Genomic DNA, 16,987 nt, shown 5'->3' with positions numbered 1-16,987 from the left:
TAAAATTAAGGCAAATTTGTGAGAGCTATTCAGTTACCAGGAGCAATGCAGCCATATGAGCTTCCAAAACCCATTGAAGCTGATTGTGTAGCCCTCGATGCATCCACATGTTTAGGGAGGCCGAAGTCTCCGACACGAGCTTCATTGATGAATGATTTTGGGGTGTCATGGAGGGCATTGCGTATTTGCACCTGGATTGTAGGCCTACTTCTCGGTTGAAGATGAAGATCCAGCCTTTGATGCACTGCGTATTTGCACCATGATTGCAACATGGGATTTGTGAAAAGGCCTTATGAGAAGTGAGCATGTGTGTTTTTACCTTCTTTCTGCACTGGGTGTTACAAAAAGTCTTAAGTGTCTTCAGTGATGGTGAGTAACCTCGTTTGCAATGTATTGTGAGACTCCCAAAGTGGGTTGTTGGTTGGAGAAGATGCGAAGCTGGCAGAAGACCAAAGTGGAGAAACCTTTGATGTTCCTGGGAGATGATGCTAAGGAATTCAATCCGGAAAGGTTTTTGAAAGGAGGCAATTGTCAGTAAGAGACTCCATCAAGCTAATTGCCTTCTGAGCAACATCAACTTCGTGCCTTGTGTTTGTGGCAGCATTTCCACTAGATTCGATGGCTCAAGGTGAAGCTAAGAGATGCTAAGGGATGCAGCTGAAGGGAGGCATTACAAGGGGCACAGGTGGCACGGGGAGTGTAATAGCTGACAGTTGTTGCCATCCATAATGATTCTCTCGCTATTCTGGTCCACCATTTACGATGACATGAGCCTCCCCATCCAGCCCGCTTGTAGATGACCTGATGGGTTAAGGTGATGCTCAGGATGGTGCAAGGGATGCGGTGCAACGGTAGTAACAAGGGTGTAGTTGGCGCAGAGAATGCTGTCAGGGAATGCCGCTGTTGAATGCCACCAGGGAATGCCGCTGCTTCTTGCTTCTCATAGGAGCGTGTAGAAATTGGTTCAACAATTGCTCGTAAAAGGAGTTGGTGAGGATTTTTAAAGGAATGCAATAGTCCGTATAGTGGTACCTGCCCAAACACGCTTTGGAGATTTACTAACCATCTGAGGGGGGCGGGTCCGTCTCACTTCTCACCCCCATTTTAGTTACAAAGAAAATAAAAAACAGCTTAAAAAAGCCTCTTATGAGTAGTGCCAAGTCATCATCTTACCTCCACATGTTCACCAACACATGGCAATCCTCCCTAGCACCTCAGATTTGAAATCATCCAACAATTTTAGCCTTTTTTTTAGCTCCCAATTTGACTGTCTCTATATTGGCTCCTCTACTTTATATGGACAAACAAGCTAGAGAGTAAGTTGTATTCACTACAAAGAGCGCATGTTAATATTTTGAGGACTGCACTTTGTAAGCATTTCTTAATAAACAACCACTTGCCATCGCCACTTCTAGAGAGAACACGCACTCATCTATACCGGCTCATTAAAAAAAGGAGGAACACAACCTTAAACAAAACACAACACACACAACGCATGACGATCACATAGAGAAGTGGCTACAAAAGTTCCTCTTGAGCATATAGGAAAAACCAATTTTCCCTTGCGATTGTTGTAAACAAATGTACTTTCCCTTACAATTTTCAAGATATTGCAAAAGTGCAATAGAACTAATCAAAAACTATACCAAAATACCATTGCAAACAGATTCTAATGGCAAAAGGCCAATCTGTAATAGTTTTTTTTACTGCTGCAATAAAGGTAAGATTCCAAAATAATGTTCTCCCACTCTCATAAGAATGAACTCAACAATTGAGGAAGTGCAATCACTGACAGACCTTGAAGAGCGCTTAACCATCCTAAGAAACACATTTGGTCAGATACGCCAATACCTACACTATAGTCAATACCTTTTAAAACATACCTGCAAACCTTGATATAATCCAAACATCATTATCAAGGATAGATCTTGAGCACATCACATTTGGTATTGCAATCCAAAGAAAACATCGGTATACAAAAGTGAACAAATACATTCATGAAAAATAACCAAAGCTCAAGATATTATGTTGACTATTCCGTTGTATAAAAATTATAATATTCGACTACTATCCAAAAAATTGACTGCTTTAAACACCTAGCAATGACATGAGCTGCATGGATTATGACCAGGAAGAGATTCACGCGATCAAGAAGAAAAGGCTGAACTACATACAGATACTTTATTACACAGCTTCATAGACCCCGACAAATTTCACAACGCTGCTTCAAAGGTTTTAACTATCGCTCCATGTGAGCAACATCAACCACTGGGTTTGTTTTTAGGCAAGGACTGTGAAGAGCTCAACTTCCCCACCTTAGTCTACAATAGTCAAAGACACATATCCCCAACAGCCACATCACTACACATACCAAAAACTGCGTTAATGGAGAATAATGAACGTCGATTGTCGCTTTGCATATCACATCACAAACATATTTTTCAAAGTGATTAAAATATTAATCCATCAAATTTGGACATCAACATGGGTGCACCTCCGTAAAGTCGTACTACATAATTGTACTATATGTGCTAGAGAACTCAAAACAAATATTGAAAGCATAATAAAATCAAATGTGAGATGCTCCAATATTTGATGGCTCAAACAATGAAGCTATAATAAAATTTATCGACATATACATATTATATGACAAAAGAGATATACACGAACAATTACAGAGCATCCAATACACCTACACATACATACATATAGGAAACAAAATAGAAAACAATGCAGATTTAAATATCCACAACCACCTTTCTCACAAACAACTACGTTAAATCCATTGGATGACAAAAACGACCACGACATAGCAAACCCAACAAAAATCTTTGGACACATATTAAAATATGACATGAATGAACATGACATCGAGTTCACTTATTTCCTTCAAGAAACGAACATGACAGAAGAAACTTACAAGAGATCAATTTCCAGTACTTTGAAATGCTCCACAATTTTTCTCAAAAGACGATTATCAAACATATGCACAAATGCATTTGCTAAAAACCTTGTGAACATTTGGGAAGCAAACATAGACTCATACTTTACACTTGAACCATATGCAGCTGCAACATATTGCACATCTTATCTAACAAAAATGGACAATACAATCACCAAGACGTACTGACAATTACTAAGAAAGCTTACAAAAACAAAACTGATGTAGCTTCTCGATTAAAACAACTCTAATCCACATTGCTAAACACACAACAAATGTCTGTACAACTGGCAATGAATTTGTAAACACGGCTTTTACAAATGAATGTGCTATCATTCTGAAATGTTGCCATCAACTACAAGATTTGCCCGAAGACTCCACATATATCGCACAAGAATCAATCATAGACAAATACAAAGAGCGTCCAATAAGCGTAGAAAAACAGACATTAGTCGACATTGCAACAAAATATAACTACAACTGAGGTTTTACCTGAACGAAGAAACCAAGAATCTTGAGAAGTATACATTACAACAAACAGAAGGACATCGGGGGTCATTACAAAGAAAGGGTTTTGTTACATGATCCTTTTCGGCGGAAGAAACCGAACTCATTAAAGACCATACAACTTGGAAGGAAGCATATGTGTCAATGCAAGATTCCATGATTGAAAACCATGAAAAATATAATTACAGCAAACCAATACTGAATAGAAAAGAATGACACGAATTAGAAAATATACCATTGCAAGCACATGAAGAAGACACATATGAAGGAACCATGGATCACGTCAATATCACCAACACACAAAACATAGAGAGCTATGACCTCAACCTTGAATCCACATAGAAATCTCACAAAAAATTCAATTACTTCCTTCACAAACAATACACAAGATCATTGCAAAAACATTAGGAACTTCAATCTCGAACAACGTTGCATATTTGATGACATCATATTCAAAATAGCATATGATACCAAACAACAAATATGTGCCTTCATCATAGGAGGATCCAACATTGGAAAAACAATAGTATTGAAAACACTGGTCAAACACTTAACATGATTCTACAATACAGTCCAAAAAAGAAATCCACTTAAGATCAAAGTGCTCAAACTAGCATTCACGGGAAAAGCATCATACAACATAGACGGAACGACGATACGCTCTGAATTACATGTACCTATCAATCTACTTACCCAAGTACCCGAAAGACAATTGGATACTACGGTAAAAAATCATATCAAACTCAAAGTAGTTGTTAACGACGAGATCTCGCTAGTTGGCGCAACAATGTTGGCACATATCAATAAAATGCTATAGACAATCAAACACACACAGCCCTTTGGAGGACTACATGTCATATGTTTTGGTAACTTATACCAACTTCCACTTGTGAAAGACAAATGGATTTTCAAGGACATTACACTAATGCACACAAATTTAGGGCGAGCAAAATTCAAAAAATACGCACTGACCCAAGTTATGAGCCAAACATACCCACTTTTGTAAACTTTTTGAATAAAATAAGAAAAAAACAACCATGATATTCAAGACATTGAGTACACGAACAACATTTGCCTTGCAAAAGAAACATATGATTTCTACATGCCACATCTATTTTATGCGCAACAAAAAACACAACAACATAATAATTTAATGTTCGAAAGAAATTGAAGGCTTAACATATACCCTAAGAGCAATAGACTGCCCTCCAACATTCCCTTCAGGAATTCCGCAAGACATTAACAAAACAAAAAAGAGTCTCAAACTTCAAACAAAAAACACTCGTTGAGCTTTGCTCATGAAATTATAACATAGCAGATGGCCTTGTCAATGGTGCCGGTGGGCATTTCCAAACAATATCAACCTATAAGAACCAAACAATAATCCTGATATAATTTCTAAATGCAAAGGTTGGCCATCAGACACGTAAAAAATACTACCATCTTTATACTGATAACATAAAATCTACATGGACATGTATTTTTCCAATCACAAAGGAGTTTCATATATAAAAAACAGACACAATCAAACTATTCAAAACACAATTTCCCATTCAACAAGCATCAACAAGAATTGTCCATCGATCCCAAGTTTATCTCTAGACACCATTGCCTTCTCACCTGACAAAGCACACACATATGGGTTAGTCTACACAGCAGTATCTAGGGTTAGAACCAAATGCAACTATTTCTCTTATAATTAACCTTATAATTAACAATTACAAGCGAAAAATTTCTCCCTTTATCAACATGTACAAAATGAGATCATATATTGTCTACATAAGGAAAATGGAAATTCTCAACAGACTCGTTTTTTTTAAATAGAGATCAAACAACCGTCATAAGTACTCTAAACACTAGATCACTACCTAAGTATTTTGAGGACTTAAAGACACATCCACTTTAAAGATATAGTGACATCGTTTGCCTACAAAAGAAGCAAAAGATAGCAACTCCATCATAACAGATAAGCTAACATTATACAATGCAATTTTGCATCCTCCACAAAATAGCACAATCACATTGTACAATAAAACCTACAAACTATCAACCAGATCAATACACAAACATACAAACCACAAAATTCTTGAAACATTGCTTGTAACAGATACTAATTAAGCAATCAAAATTGTAAACTTGTATCGTTCACCAACCGACAAAGACGCACAAATATTCTTTGCAACTATGAGCAATATTATCTTGCAGCGCACAATCCATTCAATGAATTTTTTTTGTGCTAGGCGATTTCAACATTGACTTCTTTTAGCAATCAAAAGATCGGGATACTCTTATCAACATAATGACAAAAAATAGATTCCAAATTTCTAACAATGGACCAACAACAATCTACAAATCTCAACTAGATCATTTATGGACAAACTTTACATACTGTCATACCATATCAAAAATTTATCCAATGTACTAAACAATTACTGATGCAACATACATATCCCTAAAAAACAACCATAACAACAACTACAATTCTCAAATATCGCCTCCAGCTATAGATGAACCCCTTCTACTAAGCTTTGTATATTTCTATCTTCTTGGGAACAAAGCCGTACTACAAAACAATCTCTCGTATAGTGCAATGACATTTGGAAGCTGCTTGCAACAAAAGGATAGTGGCTTCCACTACAAAGCACCATCTCATCCACACAACCCCATTGTGGGCTTCTGTTGGCTTTGAATTATGGACACATCTAATGGCACAAGGTTATCAACTTCACTGCATATGTCCCTCAAAACTTTCCACCGAACCTTACGAAGACTCTTCACATGTGCTCCCCACAAAATCGACAATAGCAACGATGCAAGCACTTGCACAACAAAGTTGATGTTTCATTCCAAGTCAACATTGCATTGGACTAAGGAGGTCAAGGAAACTACATATTTCATGGTACGTACGGATCACTACGTCAAGACATAGATCGTCTCTCCGTTTCCTCCAACAACCAAACCAAGTATGCATTTTGTGTTGAGTTCCTCCCTTGTACATGATGAACTCTAGGGACTTTGACATTCGGAAAAATATAAAGTTGATGGGCCAAACACCTCATAAACACAATTACAAATATGGCATGAAGTGGACATTGAGCTTACATTGTTGTTCCTATTGTACGTCAAACTAAGCTTTAGCAAGATGTACAATCACGCATGGAGAACACTTGGAAGTAGGTTACATTCGTTTTGGGTACCTTCAAATATCAATTCTGCATGTTTTCATTTTAGCATTTCGCTTTCATCATTGCTTCTCTTTCTCTCTCTCTCTCTCTCTCTCTTTCGGTGTCTACACTCCCTTTCCCTCTAATTCTATGACTAACTCTCTCTCTCTCTCTCTCTCTCTCACAGGCAGTGCCGCCGTTGGCTAGTTAGTTGTTTAAAATTGTTGTCCAGGGAAGCGGGGCAAATTTGAGCCAGAACACAGACGAAGTACGTGACTCTCTCTCTCTCTCTCGCTCGCTCGCTTGACGACTTGTCAGAATTGTGTTGTGTTTTTCTGCGACCACAGCTTCCATGGGAAACGATAAGAATCCTGACAGAGAGGACTCACCGGACTGGCTTCGCACATTCCAGGTTTGTCATGCACTCAAAGGATCTAGCCAAAACTGAGATATGCTTTTAAAACTCTTGTTGCACCTGCTTGAGTTCCACCGTGCATTTCGGAGTTGATTACACAGAAGATATGAACCTCAAGCTACAAGTTTACCACAAAATTCTAGTAACACAAGCATGTAATTTGAGTTTGTGCTGAATCTGTTACATCACCCACAAAAGCTAGCTGCATTGCATGCGTGGTGAGCTTGAAAAGAAAGGCATTGTACTCCGTATCAGAAGGTGACTTACCCTTTATAGCCCCTTAAATGTCTGTTTTCGTGCTCTGTGTGTGTGTGTGTTGACGTGTGCATGTGAGTGCATGCTCGTTGTTCCAAACTACTCTATTTCGATTGCCATTCGAAGTAGGTCTTTAGTTTTGTGAATAATTTGGGAGGAAAATAGGTAGATTGAACTCTAAAAGAATAGATAGGGCTGGCCATTCTTGTTATTCTATCACTCTTTGAAGCCTTATTTTGGGGACTTGTGAGCACTCTGTTTTCTCATAGTGGACATACCTTTAAGATTGATAAAATTGAGAGGGCTCTAATACTATATTGCCTGTGTTTCAGACTCCTTTGAAGGACGTTTATACTATTTCTTCTTCTTCCCCTTCCCCCTCAGCAAGTCCAAAGGCCAGATCTAACTCAAAAGCGCAAGAGCTTGATGAGTATCAGAGCAACGACTTCAGGCAACAGGAAGTAGAACAGGAAGCGGAAGATGTCAAGGATGAAAGTTTGCTTAAGGTACCTGTTCTAAAGGTTTGGGTCAGCGATAAAGTATTATCTCTTGCTATGCATGGTTTTCTGCAACAAGCAATACTTGTATATGGCTTTCAAGGTGGAACCAGTAGTGCTGCAAGAGGAAGGTGCTGGTGAAGGGCAAGAACGGCGAATTAAACGTGTGAGTTTCTTGGCTTCTGGACTTCCAGTTGCCATCTATGGCTTCTCTTTACAGTGGATCTTTTGGATAGTAGAGCACTATACAACATGAAAAACTGTTTTTAACAGTTTCATTAACTTTTTTGATGATCGAAACGAGTTATTGGCTGCTGAATTTTGATATGCAGGTTGTGTCGACTCTACCATTAGTAGTAGGGGACAAAATTCACAGGTCCAAGGTACTAGGCTTGCCAATTGCTGTTTTGATATATCACTTTTGGATATCTAACAAAGTTTACAGTACTTTGTGCTGTGATGTTCTCTTCACAGGTCCTTCTAGAATGTGAAGGAGACGATCTAGATGTAAGTGGTGATGTTGGTGCTGTTGGTCGTATTAACGTGTCTGCAAATGACAATGACTTTCTTCTAGACTTGAAAGGTGCTGCAGTTTTCTCAAACACCTTGTTGATGCTTTTGCGTGAGGGCTATGTTTTCTGTACAGTTGAGTAGCATGTGAAAAACCTAGATTGCCTAAATGGGGTTGCTCAAAGGGGCTCAACAAGTGGGCTGTTTTGATGCTAGACTAATAATTTGCAAGATGAACAATATGATATACACGTATGTACGTATATAGTTAATTGCACACACACATGCAGATATACATTTTAGATACACATTTTTAGATAATCTAATAATGGACAATGCATTGCATTTGGTTATGTGTAAGGGGCTCGAAAATCGTCAACTTCATGCCGCTAAAGTTGCATCTATCTGTGATCTCATCTCCTCAGCCTTCACTTTCAACTTTGCCGCCATTTTTGGTGAATTGAAGTTGGCCTTGGCTCTGTTGGCGAAGAAAATCAGTGCCTTCTGAGTCGATCTCTTTTTTTGTCCCACGTTCAGCAAATGTAAGATGCAACGGAACTGTTTTAAGAATTTTAACTCAGAACTAGTACTTCCCACAAACACAAGGTTCCTTTAATTCACTTGAGAGAAACTGAACACAATGAAAGTGTGTGAGGCAGAGAGAGTGAGAAAGGGAGATGACATAGGATCTCGGGTCCCAACCACCCTCTAAGGGCCCCTTGCTCTGTTGCTAGAGCAAGTATTTGCTTTTTATTACTCACACAAACTGTTACAAGGCTGAATGCTGAATGCTTTATGCCGATGTACTGCAAAAACGTAGGTGCTGATGCTGATGCAAAACGCTGATGCTGAAAACGTAGCCTTTGGGAAAAACGCAGCCCCTCCTTGCTGACACTTGAGGAAGAGGAAGACGCTGCCCTTTTTGTTGCTCTGATTGTGTTGACTTCAATTGCTATTGTTGACTCGTCCTCCCTTATCCAAATGAGGGCTCAAGGCCACTCATATATACTGATTTAACTCTTTTCTTTTAGAATCCTACGATTCCTAGTCTTAAGGGTTTTTATGTGATAAATGACGTAAGTGACTTCATGAATGCCTTTGTGCAAGAGGGTATGCACTCCAATGCTCTACGTTGTGAAGGCTTTAGGGGATGGCCTCTATAACACCTATCACAATCACAAGATGAGGATTAAGAAAAGGAACCTCACAAAGGGGTATGGAATGCACTCTTCCCTCAAATCACACCATTCTCAAACTCACAACACTCCACCTAACCTTGACTAGTCGCAATCTACAAATGGGATGGCACCACGTCCGATAGAAAAGAACAGACAAGACAACTTTAAACACTTCAAACAACTGAACTGAGAGAGAGAGAGAGTGCATGGCACACGAAATGGGGAGTACCCCAAGAGAGCACTGGCCCCAAACCTTGGCACCCCTTTCGGTATTTCTTTATATTGCTTCAACTCAGTACACACCTGTGGTTCGACTCTGCACCTACACGGGGTAGAAGTGCCAAAGAGAGAGCCCACAATGTTTATTCAAAGGCCCTTCACCCTTTAAAAGCAGCTACATTGAAAAGCTAACTGTCTAAAAGCATCTAGTTTCCAAAAGCATGTGCAGAGGGGTTGTTCATACAATCTGCCACATCACCAACAATCAGCACGATTTGCGGAAATCCGCATAGTGCCACATGGCAGCCAGCGCGATTCGCGAAGATCCGTACAATTCTGCCAGATCATCAGTTGCTATGCAATTCTGGGTTTTTGTATGTGTGTGTGTGGGTCTTGCTTTATTATTTCATTGCCTTTAGGCCCTAGGGAACTTGGGCCCCTTCGGACGGTGTCCCATAAATTGGACAATTTATTTAAATTGTTGGTCCCACTTGATGAGGATCTGTAAGTTGGTGAGAACTCTGGCTTCTTCTACTCCTTCTAGGGTTTAGGCCTCTCGGTTGGGATTTGCAGGTTAGTTCTGGTCTTTAGGTTGACACAGTGGCTTGACACTTCAGCAATTTGTGACACTAAAGGCTTTTTGCTTTTGGCAATCCCTTTTCAACTCAAGAAGCAACCCATAGAAATACCTCTCCATTTGCTCATCGGGGTTGACTATGGGGAACAAAGTGACTCAAATAAAACCTTCCCGAAACTTTTGGTTGAAAGATTGAAGGGCGTCGTGCTTGAATTTCAAGTGGTTCTAGACAACCAAGATATTTGTCTCATTGGTTGGTGTGAACCAAAGGGAATGTAACAAACTGTTGACGTGTCAAGCCTAAAGAATGGAGCCAACTTACAGATGTGGCCTAGGGGCCTAAACCCTAATTTCTACCAGAACCGTAACTGTTGAAACCCTAATTCTAGAAACCCTAACCCTAAAACCTGCAAACCCTAATTTTGGAAACCCTAACCATAAAACCTGCAAACCCTAATTCTGGAAAACCTAATCCTAAAACTGTAGAAACCCTAACCCTAACCCTAAGGGCAGCAGGGAGATTTTTGAAAATTGTGCTGGTTGATGACGTGGCAGGTTGTATGGATTTCCATGATTGACGCTGGCAGCTTTTTGGCTTTGCTTTTGGACCAGATGCTTTTGAGTTTGAAGGCTTTTTACTGTAAACTGCTTTTCAGGCCAAGGGCCTTTAAATATGAGGTTAGGGCTCATTCTCTGGCATGCTTCCTAGAAAAGGTGCAGAGTCTGGAGTACCGGCTCGTACTGTGTTGATGCAATATAAAGAAATACTGAAAGGGGTGCCAAGGTTTGGGGCCAATACTCTTTGGCTGTGCCGCGTGTCGTCTCTCTCTTTCAGTTCAGTTGTTATTGAAGTGTTAAAAGTCTGTTCAGTATTTTCTTTTCTATTGGCACGTGGTGCCCGCCTTGTGACAGTGGTATCAGAGCATCAGGCGTGTGCTTTTCTGAAAGCATACAGGTCCTACAAAAGAGCATACAGAGCTATATTGGAATTTTATTTGAGGTATCTTCGCCCTCCAACCCGAACTTATTAGCCACTCCCACCCTTACTTCATCGCGCATCGGGCGCGCTCCCGTCTTCACCGCTCATGTCTTACAGGGAATAAGCCATTAAGATCACTTGTAAAGAAGGATCTGATATTTGTTTCGAGTCACTGTTTTTCTCAAAAGCAGTGCCATGCAGATGTTGATGTCTATAGCTACCAAGCCGCACGCTCCAAGTACTTGGTAAGCTTTCAAGAAAAAATTTGTCCGAATTTATATGGTTTCTGACATCTTCCTTCGGAGTGCAACTTCTGGCAGAGTGGGGTATCTTGAAATGCTTGCCATGGAAACCCTAGTAGATTATAACTTGAAATTTCTCGACATCTCTCAGTAGATGTCTCTTCACGAGCAAATGACCTTGGAGGTTTGGTGTGATTGCTATCTCTTGGGACTACCATCGCCGCCAAAGAAACAGTGTCTATCCAAGAGCTGATGGACCATGCTGTGCTCGGCTACGACCTCATGGAAGGAACCTAGCCCTAAATTTTGGTGCAGGTTTCAAGATGGAAAGTCAGTCGACTTTTCGAGCTTGACTGATGTCGAGATTGCTTTTTCAGTTTGAGTTCTGTTTGATCTTGTTTGGGATCCTGTTTGGAATTTGTTTGAAATGGATGGTATCTGTTTTGAGGTTGTTTTGGTGCCGATTTGAATTGTTTGACTCTGGTTTGATACTGGTTTCAATGATTGGTGATTTTACTCCCAGGTGGAGAAGTGAGAAATACTGTTTTGGTATTGTTTGAACCTCGGAACGACGCAGGCCGATGCTTGGGGAGCGTTTCGTTGTATGTTTGAAAAGTTCGGAACGACACAGGCCGATGCCTGGGGAGCGTTCCATTGTATGCTAGAAAACCTCCGAACGACGCAGGCCGATGCCTAGGGAGCGTTTGGTTGTATGCTTGAACCTCCAAGCGATGCAGACTACGGTTTGGGGAGCGTTTGGTTGTACAGTCCTCTGAGCTCATGGCCCGGACATTTTTAGGTTATTTATGGGGGGAGTGACGAGGTAGTAGTTGAGTAGCTTCATACCGCAAACCGTTTGTCTCGGGGGAGTGCTTAGTGGCGCTGTTTGTTGTGTCTTGTAACATGCATGTGTAAGCATTTGTGTTGCATTGTAATGTGCCAATTACTGAATATTCCTAATTGGATGAGATTGCCTGTGTATGTAATTTTAGTGCATCAAGATACCCGTGGAAGATCAATACGGTATGGGTGTGATGGCTAATTTTACTACGCCGGAATATCAAGAGTTCCGATCTGGACGAAAGGAGAAGCTAACTCCTTGATCAAAAGAGTAGAAAGGAGAAGCTAACTCCTTGATCAAAACAATCGAAAGGAGAAGCGAACTCCTTGATCAAAATAGCCGAAAGGAGAAGCTAACTCCTTGATTAAAAGAGCAGAAAGGAGAAGCTAACTCCTTAATAAAAAGAGCAAATTGATTGTCCCTCAGAATGTCCCTTGGAAAGACCCTCGGAATTTTTTTAGCTAACTTGAGTTCTTTTGCAGATATGCTGTAATCGCGGACTATTACTCTCTTTCAAGAAGGGGAGATGTAACAAACTGTTGACGTGTCAAAGCCTAAAGAATGGAGCCAACTTACAGATGTGGCTGAGGGGCCTATACCCTAATTTCTGCCAGAAACCCTAACTGCTGAAACCCTAATTTTGGAAACCCTAACCCTAAAACCTTCAAACCCTAATTTTGGAAACCCTAACCATAAAACCTGCAAACCCTAATTTTGGAAACCCTAACCCTAAAACTGCAGAAACCCTCCCTAAAACCCTAATCCTAACCCTAAGGGTAGCAAGGAGATTTTTGAAAATTGCGCTGGCTGATGAGGTGGCAGGCTGTACGGATTTCCGTGACTTACTCTGGCAGCTTTTTGGCTTTGCTTTTGGACCAGATGCTTTTGAGTTTGTAGGCGTTTTACTGTAAACTGCTTTTCAGGCCAAGGGTCTTTAAATATGAGGTTAGGGCTCATTCTCTAGCATGCTTCCTGGAGAAGGTGCAGAGTCTGGAGTACCTACGTGTACTGTGTTGATGCAATATAAAGAAATACCGAAAGGGGCGCCAAGGTTTGGGGCCAATACTCTCTGGCCGTGTCGCGTGTCGTCTCTCTCTTTCAGTTCAGTTGTTATTGAAGTGTTAAAAGTCTGTTCAGTCTGTTCTTTTCTATTGGCACGTGGTGCCCGCCTTTTGACAGGGAAACTAACAATCGTTTGAATTACATTCAAGTCTTGGGTACTTGTCCATGAATCGATAGGGTTGACCTCCATTGTAGATCTAATACGTGTAGCGGAAGGTTTTAAGGATTTTAACTCGGGTAAGGTTGTGACTCCATGACACATCATGATATTAATTTTTGTTGCAAGATGTGTTGCAACAGTGTAAACTCGTAATGTAACAATTTTAGCTAAAGGCTATAAATGAATAAAAATGTTTTTTGTGCACAAAGATATGTTATGAATATATTGTTACCAACTAATTAATTTAAGATGGGTAAGTTTCTCCGGCGCAATGTGCCATCTGGGAAATTACCGGTGTTTGAGTAGTATGATAAGTAGAGCAGTAGCCGGATAGAGTGTGGAACATGTCAAAACAAGGACATGAATAAGAGGGTGTCCCTAGTCTTGTTCATAAAGTCATGATTTAATATTTTTTGTTGTGGTTGCCCATGAAACTGGCCGGCCGGACAAAAATACTTACGTCTCAATGGGAGCAGGTAGACCAAGTTTGGAGGGTGTGGAAACAACAAGGTCAAATGTGCTCCAGGCTGGTCCAAAACTCACCCTTTAGTACTCGTTTTTAAGCCTAAGGTTTAAAACCTTTTAAAAATAAGTGCCTAGGTCAATATGAAAAAGGCAAAATTTGATAACATTAAAATAAGACTTAAACAGAAGTGTAGCGTGAGAATTTTGCTACACACAACAACAGGTGAAGATCTCTCTCTCATACGGTGACATCTAGCCACTTTCCTCAATGCTTTGCTAGTAGAAGTCTAGCGCTACCTCTTTTGAGGGCTCTGGCAAAGTTTACACTTATGTAGAGAGATAACATTAAAATAAGACTAAAATAGAAGTGTAGCGCGAGAATTTTGCTACACACAACAACAGGTGACAATCTCTCTCTCATGGAGTGACATCTGGCCACTTTCCTCAATGCTTTGCTATTAGAAGTCTAGCACTACCTCTTTTGAGGTCTCTGGCAGAGTACACGTGTAGAGAGAACCTCTCTCTCTCTCTCACACGATTTCATGCTCCCACACTATCAAAGGCGGTGCAGAGGCCTAAGGAGTGTACATGGAGGTGGAGGGAAGCCAATGGGTGTTTGTGTGCTCCCTTTGTGGATAGCTGCACTTAGATAAGTGCTTTATTGGTTGTCCAAACAGTTTTCAGCCCTCAAACTTCAAAGAAGATCCAAAAGACTAAATTTCAGCAAGAGAGACCTCGCTTTGACGCTCTGGAAGAAGGTAGATACCAACACGCGTCAAAGAATAGCTGCTTTTGGCTATAGTATTTTAAATTTCAGCCACGACGCTAATGAGTAATATGCATTCTATGCATCAGATAACTTTGGGATGGAGAATAGATTCCGTTGCTCCGGTTCATGTGCTTTGTAAGAATATGTTAATCAATTAATAAAAAATCTCTTGAAGAGGGAGATCAACCCATCTTTTGGTCCCCAATGTTGTCTTTTGAATTATTTTAAGTTTCATTTGTGTTGAGTTTTAACGGTGTAATAAATAAAGATAAAGGTGTTTTAAGTGCTTGCTTCCGTTTTTGTGACAGTGGTATCAGAGCAAGGTCTTTTCTTTTCCTTTTCCATAAGGAGAGACGGTTCTTGGCAAAAACATACCCGTCATGGCAGGACAAGAAGAAAAGGTTGAGCGCCTCAGGAAACAGATGGCAAGAACTTCAAGCTGCTCTTGTTGAGTCTGAGGTGTAGAAGATACTAAAGACCCTTTTAAAATGAAAGGGAAGATGGTGGAAGAGCCACCTCAGAATCTTCCAGAGCAAGGTTAGGATGTACCTGAGACTGGGGCTCCAACATAGCCTTAGAGGGATATCGTACAATGGGCACTCCCCATCAACATGAAGAAGGTTCGACCTCGTCATTTACCTACTCTCCAAATTATTCCTTAATGAAAATATTGAAAAACGTAATCCTTGAAGAAAACCTACAGCTAGATCTAGATGAACCTGTTCAACCAAGGGAGGGAGGGGTACATAACCCGGAAGGGAAAAATCATTGTTGTAAAATTCTTGTCCGTAAAGATTCCAAAGCTATTTCCAAGAAGTGATCTTGACACCAAAAGAAGAAGTTTGAAGTAGCCTTTGCAGAAGGCAACTTTTTAGAACGATCCAAATTGCGCCAAGTTAGTATATGTATTTTAAGGATATAGCTAGCAATTGGTGGCTCACGATGATTCTTGAAGGGCGCAAAACCCAAAGACTGGAAAGACTTCAAACAACATTTCTATGCTCAATTCCTTCCTTTGACTTTGAAACGGATGTGAAGAAAGAATGGGATTGGATCTTCAGAAAGAGGATGAAGCTGTTTCCAATCATACGGACAAGTTTTGGGAGATACTTCTCAAGGTCACCCCGTTCATGAAAATCTCTGACGAAGAGAAGATGCGCAAATTTGAAGCTAGGCTCCAACGGACACTCCAAAAAAGTATGTAGTTGTACCCTCAAAACACCCTTCAAATCACGATGCAATCTGCCTTAGTTGCTTGGAATTTGCATTCAAAAGGAACTCCTTGCAAACAGGAGTTTAGTACCTTCCATGCAAAACAAAAAGGAATTTAGTACCTCTCACGCAAAAGAGAAGGCTCTCTCTATCCATACAGACACCTCTTGAAAGCGACGTTCATATCATCCCAAAGGTCAAGAAAAGAAGCCAGAGGGAACTAAGCAAACTAGATATCTTACTTCCTCTTAGCGAATGGCTTATATGAAAGAGGGCAAGTGTTTTATTTGTAGTGAAAATTGCCACAAGAAACCAGATTGCCCACATCTCAAGAAAGATTCTCCACCTCTTGCTTCAAACTCATTCTTCGACGTACAAGCTAACACCAAGAAGGAGAAAGGTAAACAACAACTTTTAAGCGATGGGGCAGCCTTAATGGGCAGAGGGTCATGATTCTCTTTGATCTAGGCTCGAGAGATAATTTTATCTCGTTGGATACCTCAGACTCTCTAGGTTTTACTCCTGATAGGATGGGAATCAAACAAACTTTGGTTCTGCCTTTGAGGGGTTGACCACGAACTCTACTCATGTTCAAGGATATCGAATTTGAAAATCAACAAGTATGCTGACAAAGTATTTCCTACTTGCTCTAATCCAAGGATTTGATGTTATTTTAGGAATGCCCTGACATTATAAAATTCATCCTATTCGAGATTATGTACCACCATAAGGGGCAATAGTATGGTGTAGATGCTAGCACAAGGGAGTGGCCAGTTCCTATGGTCACTCACATCTTTGTTAGAAGAGAAATATAGAAGTGTCTTTCTGCTTACTTGATTTTTGTCAAAGAGAGAGATGAGTGATGAAAATGTCTTGTCAAATCTAGAACTTTTCTTAATCATTACGAGGATTGTTTTATTGACTCTCTCCCTAATGAATTTACCTCTCGAAAGACCAGAAGATCATCGCATCGATCTAATTTTGGGCAGCTCAC

At 40.3% G+C, this 16,987-nt stretch overlaps 1 protein-coding gene across 2 annotated transcripts in view; it reads left to right on the top strand.

The window, feature by feature from the left end:
• Positions 1 to 6,733: 6,733 nt before the first annotated feature.
• BIN4 (double-stranded DNA binding protein) overlaps positions 6,734 to 16,987 on the top strand; it is a 91,130-nt gene continuing 80,876 nt past the window's right edge. Inside the window, exons 1-6 of one of the 2 annotated variants that reach the window (XR_015190046.1) lie at positions 6,734 to 6,880; positions 6,960 to 7,024; positions 7,615 to 7,788; positions 7,883 to 7,945; positions 8,112 to 8,162; positions 8,254 to 8,362. Coding sequence is in view for 1 of the 2 variants with exons in the window: in XM_086527126.1 (XP_086383252.1) it covers positions 6,965 to 7,024; positions 7,615 to 7,788; positions 7,883 to 7,945; positions 8,112 to 8,162; positions 8,254 to 8,362 (457 nt within the window). In the remaining variant the exon portion in view is untranslated. The remainder of the gene's footprint in view (positions 6,881 to 6,959; positions 7,025 to 7,614; positions 7,789 to 7,882; positions 7,946 to 8,111; positions 8,163 to 8,253; positions 8,363 to 16,987) is intronic. The other variant, XM_086527126.1, reaches the window with a different exon arrangement.

Source organism: Adiantum capillus-veneris, chromosome 13 (genome assembly GCF_014529385.1).
Source record: "Adiantum capillus-veneris isolate H3 chromosome 13, ASM1452938v2, whole genome shotgun sequence".
NCBI lineage: Eukaryota > Viridiplantae > Streptophyta > Polypodiopsida > Polypodiales > Pteridaceae > Adiantum > Adiantum capillus-veneris.
Note: the sequence above shows the minus strand (reverse complement) of the source record. Positions and strands in the feature narration are given on the sequence as shown.